Below are 13,417 nucleotides of genomic sequence, written 5' to 3'. Positions count from 1 at the left end.
GAGGCCACATGGCTCGCGTACGACGCTGCTGGCCCACTGCAGCACAACGATTTTGCCACAGCACATGCTGGCCGACTGCTAAAAGGAGGACGGCGAAGCCTCCTCGAGGATAGCGGCGGCCCGAGACGTAGTGCGCAATGCCCAGAGCGCGAAAACCATGGTGCACGAGACGCCAAAATGATCGCGCAACGCTGCAAGTCGCAAAAACGTGGGAGTTCGTCTCCACTTCTCCACAGTTCGGGCACCGGGAATCAGGCACCATGCCCCAACGTTGCAGACGATCCCTTGTCGGAAGAACCCCCCATCCTCGACGCCACTCGAGGTCCTCCACGGGCCCAGGAAGACGGCGGGAAACCAAGGAGTCCCACGGAAAAGCGTTTGCCCGTACTCGCTCATCAGCTGTGATCCGCGTCAAGCAGACCTCCTCCACTATACGAGCCGGTGGCTCGTCTCGCACCATTAGGTCTGGCACCATTTTGCCTAAATCCTCTTGAAAAGTCACCACCGCTTGGTAGAAAGGGGGTGTTATCTCAGCGCTCGGGTAGAGGTTTCCTAGGGCCCGAGGTACGAGCCTTCGACGCGAGGGACCCAAGAAATACAATGCCAAACAGCGCGCCGGGTGTTCTGTGTCGTCAAGCACCGGGCCCCAAGATGGTGCGAAGCGCGAGTACTCGCGACATGGTATCGATACAAGGCATTCCCCTTCCTCCGAGTGACGTCGAGAGGCGGATGACAGCTCTGGTCACGACCTCCGTGCCCTGGCTCCAGTAAAACCTAAAAAGGCAAGTCGTTACACGCCGGCAAAACCGAGGTGGAGGGAGGCCGACATGGGCCGCATAGAAAAGTTGACCGCAAAAAACTGCTCTCACAAGATACGCTCTGTCACGAAGCGACAACGCAAACGTTTCCGCCACGACAACCTGGCGTTCGAGCGCAGTGGTTATAGTCTCCCACGTGCGTGGCGACACTCCACAACAGTCAAAAAACACTCCTAGGACACGAACCACGGCTACGATTTGGATGTCTGCATGTAAGGAAGGAGGGGAGCTTCCGAAACGAAGAGCTTGGCTTTTGGAGGTGTTTAAACGCGCTCCCGAAAGGAAACCGTACTCTGAAAAAAGCTGCGCAGTGGACTCAAAGCTCTGCGAGTCACGCAAAAACAAACTGACATCGTCGGCGTACGCGCTAACCGCGACATCACCGCGGCCGGGTAACGGAAAGCCGCGTAAACGGGAGCAAGACGCAAGGCGTCGGAGGAGAGGATCCAGACTTAGGACATAAAGCAGAGGAGACAGGGGGCAACCCTGCCGTACTCCCCTTGTCACGGAAAAGGGAGCAAGGATCCGCCCATTTACTTGAAGATGGCTTGTCAACCGACTGTACAGAGATCGCAGCAAGTCTATAAAAGCGTCAGGAAATTCAAAAACTTTCAGAACTTCAAACAAAAAACAGTGCTCGACTCGATCGAAGGCCTTGGCCTGATCGAGAGAGACGAAGCACCCTGACAGGTGTGTAAAATTGGCGTACAAAAAAAGATCTCGCGTGAGGGACAGGGACGAAAAGATGTTCCTGCCGGGTACGGAACACGTCTGTGTTGGGCTTACAACATGGGGCAAAATGTGGCGCAGACGGGAAACAAGCAGCGACGTCAGCAACTTGTAGTCGGTGTTCAAAAGCGTTATGGGCCGCCACGCCGAAGGGTCCGACGGTAAGCCACCTTCCTTAGGGACGAGCACCACGCGACCACGTTTGAATGATGGCGGAACGGCGCCGGTTTCCAGAATCCCGTTGACCAGCTGGACAAGAGGGGCCCCGAATATTTCCCAAAAAGAAACGTAAAATTCGGCTGGCAAGCCGTCCGGCCCTGGGGCAGACCCAGTCTTCATAGCACGAAGGATCTCGAAAAGTTCATCGCGGTCGGTGGGACGCACGAGAGACGAGGCCAAGAACTCGGGGCAAGCAGGAACGTCGCCACAAAACTGGCGAACTTTCTCAGCAAAGTTTTCAGATGCAAGGTGATCCGAACAAAAAAGTTGTGAAACGAAATCTCTGAAAACCGTGTCTATGTCGTGTGGATCGTCCGAAAAGCTCCCGTCCGCAAGTTGGACATTATGAATGAAAGGCGGTCCGCCTCCACCAGTTCGCATGGCGCGGAGGCACCGAAGAACCTCTGGGTCATCCACAGGCCGGTCCTGCAGTCGCTGCTCGACAACCGTTCGGGAGGACAAGCGTAAAAGGCGCTGGTGTCGATCACGGAGGACCGCCAGGTATTCCGACATCAGGTGTGTGCGCGCGCCTCCACGCTGCACTGCGCGGATGCGGTTGACAACCTCGTTGAGGGCGTCGGTCGTCCTGCGTCGAAACATCTTCCCCGCTGCCGTTGCAAGAAAACGGCAGTCAGCCTTGATCCCATCCCACCGGGTGTGAGACAGGGGAACGACCGTCAATGACACCCCTATAGATCGACGCAGGCTCGAAAGGGCTTGGTCATCTCGCAGAAGGGAGACGTCCATTCTCCATGTGTCGCCTCGCGGTTGCAAAAAACTGGAGACGTCGAAAACAATGGACACCGGGCGATGGTCCGAAATGTAGCCAGCGGCTGTCGGAAAAGAAAGCACCGTGCAGGTTTCAATACGAGTAGCTAGGCAGGAAGGAACATATACCCGATCCAGACGGCTCGACGAGGATCCTCGCGACCACGTGGACATGTACGCCGTTCCATTCAACTCCAGCCAGCCATCTCGCAAATCGTAGAGCGTAAGTATTCGTACAAGCTCACGGGCATTCGAAGTGGGACGTCCGCGTCCAGGGCCGCGAACATCTCGAACAGAATCTTCTACACAATTGAAGTCCCCGCAAAGCAAAAAGGAACCGTCGTCGGGAGCATATTGAAAAATACTACTAAAAAAACTGTTAGACGCCGAAGCACGCGCAGGCGCATACACACTCACTACCCGAAACTTAGCATGACCCACAAAAAAGGAGTATACAAGGACGCGGCCGTCAGGATCACAAAGAGAAAAAGCGCCTCCAAGGAAACAAGTGCGAAAAATTAAAACGCCTACGCCGCATGAGCGTGACACAGCAAAAGAAAAGTAACATGGGATAGAAAACCTTGTTTTAAACTCGGCTACATCTCGTGCGGTAAAAAAAATTTGTTTCCTGAAGAAAAAGCAGATCGCAATGTTGCGCCTGAGCGAAATGTACAACCTCACGTTGTTTGTTGGGGGAGCGAAAACCCTGAACGTTTAGGGTAATCACGTGCAGGCCCAGAAAAAGAAAGAAATAAGAACAAACCGGCATGGTCACGGGATAGGCTAAAACGTGAGGCTGTAGTCCTCGTCCGAGTCATGAGGCTCGGAACGCTTTTTCTTGACGGTGGACGCGATGGGCCCGTCCGAGCCGCTGCTAGTGCTCGGAAAAGTTCGTTTCGCATCACCACGGTCCTCGCCTTCGTCAGAAGAAGAAAACTTGGACGACTCACGTTGTGTTGACGGCGACAGCTCAGAACGGGCGGAAGGCTCTCGTTGGCCTGGGGTTAGGTCCGTGTCGTCGGAGATGACCAGGCGACCGGGGCTATGACTCGAGTCGGCCACATCACTCTCCTGGAAGTCGAGACCGTCGGGAGACGCCGCAGCGTCATCTTGCGTCGGAACGACGGGGAGCGCCGCGCCGGCAGCTTGCGCTGGGGCGATGGTGGGCGTCGCGGCGGTGACTTGCGCTGGGGCGATGGTGGGCGTCGCGGCGGTGACTTGCGCTGGGGCAGTGGGAGGCGTCGCGGCGGTGACTTGCGCTGGGGCAGTGGGAGGCGTCGCGGCGGTGACTTGCGCTTTGACGATGGCTTGCACAGGGGTTTCCATAGAAAACACATCGGGCGACTTGACGGCGGTAGAGGTGACAGAGGAAAACTCACTCGATGAGTCACCGGAGGGCGTGTCACTTGGGGCCAGTGGACGATCCCGCAGACGGATGGAGGGGTCCAAATTGTCGCTGAGCTCCTCAGAAACAAGGGGGCTCTTGCCTGCGGCACCCTGCGATGGCTGGTGGGGTCGAGAGGCTCCCGCTGGGTGGGCCACAGCGGCGTATGACCTACGCTGGGTACAGTCCGCTGTTGCGTGGGCGTGACCGCACCGCAAACAAGGGGCGGTGCAGCCCGCTGTTGGATGCCCGAAAACGGCGCAACGTTCGCAGCGTGCGGTCTTGCAGGCTGGCCCGATGTGCCCTTCCTGTCCGCAACGGCTGCACACACGTCGCAGTCCACGATAATCCACCATTACACGGTGCCCTTGGATGGTGATGAAGTTTGGTATGGGCTTCGCCATTTCCACCTTGACCACCCTCGTTCCTGTGAGAATGTCGGGACGGTCTCGGTACGACACGTACGTGATGGACTTTACTTTTCCGAACGGGGCGATGGCTTGCACGACGGCTTCCTCCGTGACATACGGCGGGAGACGATAAATGGAGACATGAAGGACGTGGACGCCGACTGCTTCGAGTGGCACCGCAACGTCACGGAGCACCAAGTTCCCTTGGGCTACAAGGCGGTTCGCTGCACCGATGCTGGTCACCGACGACAGAAACCTTGTTCCACCTTGGTGTTGCAGGAACTTTAAACCTCCGGAACCGGCGGTTACTTGGAAAGCGTCCATAATCTCGTCGACGGCGGTGTCGGCAGGGACGCTGAACGAGAAACACATACCCTTGGCTGGTAGTACCGTGGACGCCATGGTTGGAAAACCGACAACCCCGGGGACCACGAACAAACGCGGTCCCGGGGATGCAACAGAGGGCGACGAACTGGGCGAAACAGCGAGGCGGCGAGACAGCGAGACAGCGAGGCAGCGAGGCAGCGAGACAGCGAGACAGCTTCTTAGCAAAAGGCCGAGAAGCGCATACTACAAGCGTCAGCTGAACATACATTGAGCGCACACACATACAACGGCACACTAACCCGATCACTACTCCCGAGCTCTGCGCTTCCGTATCTTATACTGGTCGTTTTGAACGTACGGAATTTCTCGGTGACTGCCCGTAAGCAATAGAAAAAATTCACAGCATGTCGATTTTTTCCAGCAATGCCATACCTCTGGCTGTATTGTGAATGGCTCAGGGGATGAATCTCTGACTAAAAGGTAAACGCTCGATCATGCCGTAATTATTTGAAAGCCAATAAATCGAGCCGCTCCAATGTGATTCCAAGCCATAAGTTTGTTTCCCCGCACGGCAGGTCGTAGCCAGTATTTCTATTGCTGTGTTTGTTTTTCCATTTGTGCTGTTCGCGCACGGCTGCAATTGTCATGTTGAACTAATCTCCGTAGAGCGCATATCCACTCAGCTGGAAATGATGCTTAACGGGCACAGAAATCGATTTTCGATCAACTTGAATGCAGCCAAAGCCGCGACTTGCGGCAGGTGTGAAGTGTACGGAGCTACGCCGTGGCGAGCTCGAAAACTTCCAGCGCTCATCCCAGCGCGCCACTTGCAGGGCAGTTCTCCAGGAACCGTAGTATATTTAAACTACAAAATAAAGGATAGCTTTTTTTTTCAATTTTACCTATTAATTTTTCTTAATGGTGAAATTCCAGACTGTAAATATACGCACTTTCCGTCATATTTTCATACTGTTCAGTCCTTCCCCCGGAGCTTAATCGCTCTCGGGGACGAGACAGCCGACAGTCACATTGGCCACTGTACGATAGGAGCTTACGGTTCAGAAGAGCGTTCCAACATGACAATCCGCATGTCGATCGACTGCACCTAATCCCTCAAGGGGTCTTCAAATGTTCATTGTAAAGCGGAATGTCAGCCTGCGACACCCCGCCCCCGCCGATCACGGCGTGTTTGGACTGGGAGCCGGAATTCCAGGCGGTCTTCGCTGCCGCTGAAGCTCAATCAACTCAACAACATTTATTTAACAACGTGCGCGACGTGCTCGAAAAACGAAACCGGAAGACGATGAGTCGGGAGGGCAAAAGCTTTCTCCCGTCTGCCTGGAGAAGGAGAAAAACGTTTCATTCCTCCCTACTTCTCGTGTCCGCTTGGGGGCGCTTCAGTAGAAGGGAGGAAAGTGCGCCGTTGCTACCTTTTCCTCCATTTTTTCTTTGAGTGTACGTTCTACCGGGGGCATAGAGAAAAACAGTAGACAAATGACGGGACGGCGGCGCACGCGCGCCGTGTCGCCGTACTATATTTTCTCTGCTCTATAGTGGGCCAGCCTTGTGCCTATCTTAAATACTCTACTCTAGATACTGTATTTTAAATACATTTGTTAGTATTTCGATATCTTGAAAATACATTTCGTCTAGACTTTTTGCCCCACTCTATTTAAATTACATTCCTCACTATGTTGTACTCAGTATCTCAAATACATTTTTGAACCTACGAAAATAATTGTCGCCGCAACAATCCACGAAACTAGGGATATTCAGACTCCGGGGCAAAGCTGAACCGATTACAGACTTGGAGGCAAGTGACCAAACTTATGACAGGAAACATGAGACCAGCAATATGCAGGCTCCAAATGTCAATAAAAGACCAAATGGATAGACCCTAGTACGCCCTACTTTTTGTGTCCTCCTGACCGCTTTTTTTTTTCAATTTGTTTTTGAATGGCACATTATATCATTTATTTCATTTATTTGTACCTCACAACCGCCCCAAGGGGGCATACATGAGGGGGGAAATTCAGCAGTATACAAGGAAAACAGAACAGTGAAAATATTAACACACATCATGCAAAAATAATTATATAATGAAAACACGTGGAAAACATACATTTCAATTTACGCAGTATTGAGCACACGCACTTTTAAATTCGTCGACATTTACTAAAGTCACAATGCTGGCTGGAAGTTTGTTCCAGTCGGAAATCGCCAACTGTAAAGGTGACGTCTGGAAAAGTTTAGTATGTGATGTTTGTGGTAGTACCTTATGCCGATGATCAAATCGAGGAAAAATACGGTGTGGCGGCTTTAAAGTTCAAGCTTGAGGAGTGGGTTATTATAATAGATGTTATGGATGAAGGTTAGCCTAAAAAGTTTTCTTCTGATAGAGAGGAGTGGCAAGTCAGCTTTTTCTTTTTGGCTAAGATACGCTTGTGTGTCGAGAATAATCTTTGTAAACAAATCTGCTTGCCCTGTTCTGAATTGACTCTATTTGTTGAATTAGGTAGTCCTGAGAAGGGATTCCATATGATAGAGACATACTCTAATTGAGATCGAACACATAATTTGTAAGCGAGTAAACGAACGTCCGGAGGTGCCAGATATAAATTTCGTCTTAGAAAACCTAATGACCTACTAGCCTTGCTAGCCACATAATTTACGTGGTCCTGCCAGTGTAGGTTCTCGCTCAAAATAACTCCTAGATATTTGTCGTTATTTACTTTCTCGATTGATAGATGTCCTATTGAGTAGTTGAAACTTACAGTGAATGTTTTTGTGGAGAAGCTCATAAATTTAGATTTTCAGGTATTGATGCTCATTTGCCAGCGATCACACCATAAAGAGAGGGCGTCTAAGTCATGCTGTAGTGAGAGACAGTCGGTCTGGTTTTTGACAGTTCTATAAATAACGCAGTCGTCTGCAAAGAGTCTGCCTGTAGAGGAAATGCTAGTGGCAATATCATTAATATAGACAAGGAACAACAAGGGGCCCAAAACTGATCCCTGAGGAACTCCAGACTTCACATTAATACTAGAAGAAACATTACAATGAAAAGAAACTGCCTGTGTTCTGTTGGTCAAAAATTCCCGAATCCAGTTAATGAAAGAACTGTCAATATTAAGACAGTCGAGTTTTTTAAGTAGGCGTTTATGTGGCACGCGGTCAAACGCCTTAGAAAAATCAATAAAAATAGTGTCAGTGTGAAGGCGCGAATGTATGTTTGTGTGTAGATCGGTTAATAATTCAAAAAGTTTAGTTTCGCAAGACCGGTTCTTCCGAAAGCCATGCTGATTTATGAAAATGAAACCATTGTCTACAAGAAAGTTCATTATATGAGTGTAAAAAACATGCTCAAGAATCTTGCATGGGACACTGGTGAGAGATATTGGTCGATAATTACAAAACAACGATTTACTGCCAGATTTGAAAACTGGAGTGACGATTGCATGTTTCCAGTCATGCGGTATAATGCTCTGGTCTAAGGATTGTTGATAAAGCTTTGCAAGAAGAAGCCCGGCATATGGCTGTGTAAGTTTTAGTAGCTTGGAACTGATGCCGTCGGCACCAGGAGAAGACTGGAGGGTCAGGTTTTGTATTATATTGTTAATACCATCCGGGTCAATTTTAATCTTAGATAATAAAGAATGGTTGTATGCAAAATCACACTGGGGCAGCGGGTAAGACTCTTCGGTAAAAACATCTCCGAAGTACTCATTAAATTTGTTTGCACACTCCGTTGGTGACATTACATTTCCATGCTGGTCTAAGAAACAATTAGGAATTGTGTCTTTAGGTGGGCTAATTATTTTTCAAAATTTCTTGGGATATTTTTACATCAAGTTTTTTAGACCATTGCCGTAAAAGTTGGATTTTGCAACCTTGGTTTCGCGCTTGCACAGCTTTGCCTGGGTATCGTACTGAGACCATAATTCGTCAGTATCCCGAGATTGTGCCTTTTTGAAGAGACGTCTTTTAGTGTTCAGCATTTGTTTCAGGGATTTCGTGAACCACGGCTTTTCTGGTGCATCAGGTATAGTAATTTTTGGAACAAATGTAGCAAGTATGTCTTTAAACTTATTTTTTATCCTTTGCCAATTCTCTTCTACTGACCTAGAAAAGAAATCGCAGTTAAATTCGCCAATAAAAGTTTCTAAAACACTATACCATCAATGTTTGCCTTAGAGAAGTCGTGAATTTCCTTGGACTGTAAGGGTGCATTTCTTATAGATATACTGAAGTTAATCAGGACAGCCACGTGGTCGCTGATTTTGTCAAGACACGTGACCTTTTTTAAATATTCTGGCACAGAAGTGAACAATAAATCTAAAATTGCATCGTCCCGAGTGGGTGTAAGTACTACTTGGGTCAGGCAAAATGATTGCGAGATGTTTAGAAAGGCGGATGTCAGCAAATTGTTGCCACATTCGTCAGACACATTAACAGTGGTCCATTCGATCCCGGGAAAGTTAAAGTCACCTCCAAGAAAAAAAGGCAAGCTTCGATAACGAGAGGTAACATTTCCAATAGAGGTATACAAGTGATCAACGAAATCAGACGAAGAGTTCGGCGGTCGATAGCATGCACCTACTAAAATGAACGAGGAAGCAACCTTTACACGCACCCAGATTATTTCAATGTTGTCATCCATTAGAATGGGAACAGCAGGCAAATTTCTTTTGACAGCAATAAGGACTCCACCGCCACGTGACTGCATCCTATCTTTTCTAAAAATCGCAAAGTCATGGCTGAGTACTAACTCATTATTCAGTAAATTATCAGAAAGCCAAGTCTCCGTTCTTAACACGACGTCAAGGTTGCACATTGCAATTATATCAGCGAGAGCGTCTTGTTTAGATAGTATGCTCCGAAAGTTGGCAAGAAAAAAGGACAAATCATGAGACGTACTCTTTTTCTTTTTTAGTCAGTTTGTAATTTGGCTTGGAATAGTCCGTTGCGATTCAACAACGGTGTCTGTTTGGGTATCGTACAAAAACACCTTGTCATTCATAAAAAGTTGATTAAACACTAGACGCACGCGTGATTGGGGACCACGATGCGTTTTTGCCTAATCCCAAAGCTTTCTGCGTGCTTCACCTATCAATGGCAAGTGATCTTCCTCAATCCATACCTTAGGAGATTCTAGGATTTTCAACTTGTGTGCGTTTTCTAGAATCGATTGCTTACTTTTGAAGCTAAGGAATCTTACAATGATGGGGCGGGGAAAGTTTGCGTTCTTTCTACCTGCCCGGTGGGCTCTTTCAATTTCACCTGCCTCTAGATCTAAGTGATCTTTGACAAAGCAAGTTATTATTTCTTCAGATCTGGCCCAGGTTTCCCTGGGTTCCTCTGAAATGCCTTGGAATACAAGATTATTCGGGCGGATACGGTTATCAAGAGCGTTGAGGTCGCTAGCAAGGTTTTGCGTAGTTTCAAAGGTAAACGATATTGATTCGACTTTTTCTTCCAGCGAGCGTAGGTCTTGAGAGACTCTAGTAACTTCTTCTTCTTCAAGAGTTTCTGGTTTGGAATTGCGCGAGAACCTTTTTGAAGTGAAAGCGAAGAGCCCTTCGGCCAAGAAAGCTAGATCCTGCTGGTTTTATTGAGCCTGCATATTGCTGGTCTCATGTTTCCTGTCCTAAGTTTGGTCACTTGCCTCCAAGTCTGGGCTTGCCTTAAAGCCCCTTGTGTGCCTACTGTGGCTTAACTTTGAATTCCAAGCTCGTTCAAAAGCGTTTCTTCTATCTCCTTCCAAACACGCACATAGTTTCATTCTCAGAATCCTCCAACCCATGTTCCCGACAGATGGAGTCAGGGATTGTAAGCGGTTTCGTGGACACTCTCTTGTGTTACTTGTGTATCCCTCTTAACCTATATATATTTCGAGTTTGAAGGAACAGGCGCTCCTGCACGCCCTTAGCCGAGAAGACAAAATACTGGCTCTTGATTGTTCATCACCGACACAGACTGGTGTCCTCTAGATGATGTTTCTCGTCTGCGTGCACGTTTGTCATGCACTTGCGTGCTGGTCATCAAGTCTAACTCCCTGATCAACTTCTAGTCCGGCTGTTAGGGATATGCGATTCCGGGCTATGTGCCAAGTTCGCCGAATCGCCCCAAGGCACATGATGAACTTATTGTGGAATACATCATGAGCCGAGCCTACCGCCGAACTAAAGCATGCCGATTGCCATGACTGAGTCGCCTTTGTTCCTAAAATCTTCCGGTACCCATTATGTTGCTTATCCCAAATTATTTTAAAGTAAACTTCGATTGCAGCGGCTAAGTCGCATCTTGAAAGTCAGAAGATCACATTGCAATAGGATTTTCGGCGAAGTCATCACTAGAGCACCAGCCCCCTTGTGACTTTCTTATTCTTATATTACCAGCTTGCAACCTATTTGCCGAGTACCCTCGAATGTAATTCAAACACCTTTTCAAAGCATTTGTACTCTACTAAAGGTAGTTCCTAGTAAAAGTAACTTAAATACTACTCTAAATACATTTTCATATTGCTATTTTGTATCTTATTTCAAGTACTTTTGCTGAGTGTTTTGCACAACGCTGTGCTCCACACGCCACAGCACGCCGCCTCATGGCGACGCCATCCGCGCCTCCGGTTCTCCTGCAGAAGCGATGGTCGTTTCCCGCAATGCGACTTGGATCCGACATGGCAGCCCAGGAAGCACCACTGCGATGCTCTGCTCCGCAAGCGCAGCATAGACTGTTAGGTCGCGTTCAGAGTTGCGAAACACTCTATTGTCGCCGACCGAATTTACTGGACGGAAAAAGACGGCTCCGTTCGCATTTGTTGCCACCCGTCGCGTTCGTGCGGCTTCGGTCTCTGGAGGATATCAGAGCCGACTGTCCCTGGCTTGAGTTATGTTCGGAGAAATGATCGCAGACTTCCTCGTGCAGTTAACGCTAACCCGCAGTGCCGAGAAAATGCCCGACATGTTCTCGGCATACGAGAAGGTAATAATAAAAAAACGAGCAAACGGAGACAACGTGCGTAATGTATCATTCACGCCAATTTTTTTTCTGCAGATTTTCTTTGTGGGCAGGCACTCTCTCCGTTGCTTAGATTCGTCTTGCCAAACTTGAATAATTTAGTCTCGATCAGAATTTTTGCCGACAGAGCGATAGCAGCAAGACGGCGCCTTTTGCACAACTCGGAAACTTCGACAAACTCCGGCGGCAACCCCAACAACTCGGGTGACTTGGCCAGGATATGACGTCAGAACATGCCATTTCCTCCGTGCGTTCCGATTGGCTGCGACGGCGGGAAAACATTTTCTGCGCGGGAGAAATAGGGTCTTGGACCGATTGCTCCCGCGATCGAATATTCCGTCGCCGGCGACAATTTTCCAGCGGATTCGCCTGCGAATCCGCAAGTGTGAACGAGCCAATACTGTAGCCACACCGGTAGAATATACCTGTATAGGCTCCCTACGGGAGCCATAGTTGCGCGTTCATTCATCTTGAAGTCCTGAGCTATGCGGGGAAGCCACTTCTCGCGCGTGTAGGAGCCGTGCTTTGCCGATTGCGGCCGGTCACGTGACTGAATTCGGCAAATAGCAGCGCCGCGTATGGAAAACAGGAAAGGACAAGAAGGATGAAGTGGAACATAGGCCGCGGTGCGTGCAACGTCGGTGAAGCGGCCCTGTCGGTAACTTTCTTGCACGGCACATTATTCTTCGCGAATAGCGGCGCGGCGGCACATGGAAAACAGTCGAGCAACTCTGGCTCCCGCAGGGAACCTATACAGGAACTCTAGCCACAAACAATATCACAAAAGTAAGATTTGTGCACGCGGCAAACAGTGGTGAGAAAAAAAAAAGATCTAGGTACACCTAAGCATTTCTTATGAGTTGTGAATGCGAAAGCATGCAAGCAGCTCGTCCGCTCCCTTTTTCGTCTGCTGTGTACCTTTCGTCGCCGGACAGCGCGCGTGCTCCCGTGGGCACGCTGACCTTGGACGCTCCGTGTTAACGGCGCAGCGCCATGGGGTGAGCGGTCGTAGAAACTGACGAGCGCAGCGGCCAATGGGAGCCCCGTCGACGCGCGCCAGCCAATGGTACCGAAGTCGAACGACGAAAATAATCCCCGGAGAAGGGATTTGTGTTTGTCCTTTGTCCCTCTTGTTCCCCTCCTCCAGGGATTATTTTCGTCATTCTTGTCCAGCTCGCTTGCACCTTTGCATTTAATTGCATTATAATCATAACCTTAAATTTGCAAGCTTCACCCTTGTTGGTGTTGGACTGGTGGCGGCTGATAAAACCCGTTTTCTCTACTGATGTCTAACCCGTGGTTAGCTCAATTGGTAGAGCGCTCCACCTGTAATGGAGAGGTCCCGGGTTCGATACCCGGACCAGGCGGATTTTTTCGGTCGCGCACCAGTCACCTAGCTGTGTTTGGAGATTTGTTTGTCCTTTGTCCCTCTTGTTCCCCTTCTCCAGGGATTATTTTCGTCATTCTTCTCCTGCTCGCTTGCACCTTTGCATTTAATTGCATTATAATCGTACCGAAGTCGTTCGCTTCTTTCGGGATCGCGGAAACTAGGTGGCCGTTTTCGCGCTTCAAACTGTTGTCGTAAGCTCGCTTCATAGAACTGTTAATGATTTCGCATTAAAAAAAAGCATTGTTAAGTTAGGGCACGAGTGGTGTGGCATCTGAACTCGAATCTAAAGCGCTGCCGCGCCCCGGCTTGGCAGGCTTTTGTTTCAGTGGCGGACTGGCCCTGGTCGTCTCAA

At 49.3% G+C, this 13,417-nt stretch overlaps 1 protein-coding gene across 1 annotated transcript; it reads right to left on the bottom strand.

The window, feature by feature from the left end:
* Window positions 1-3,170: 3,170 nt before the first annotated feature.
* LOC120843388 (sialidase-like) lies at window positions 3,171-4,730 on the bottom strand. The gene is made up of 2 exons (XM_042294827.1): window positions 4,690-4,730; window positions 3,171-4,551 (listed from the first exon to the last, which is right to left on the bottom strand). Exons 1-2 carry the CDS (start codon window positions 4,728-4,730, stop codon window positions 3,318-3,320), a joined length of 1,275 nt encoding a protein of 424 aa, XP_042150761.1. The 3' UTR covers window positions 3,171-3,317.
* Between the last annotated feature and the right edge of the window lie 8,687 nt (window positions 4,731-13,417).

Source organism: Ixodes scapularis, unplaced genomic scaffold (genome assembly GCF_016920785.2).
Source record: "Ixodes scapularis isolate PalLabHiFi unplaced genomic scaffold, ASM1692078v2 PGA_scaffold6__148_contigs__length_123643588, whole genome shotgun sequence".
NCBI lineage: Eukaryota > Metazoa > Arthropoda > Arachnida > Ixodida > Ixodidae > Ixodes > Ixodes scapularis.
This window is presented reverse-complemented; position numbering and strand designations above follow the sequence as displayed.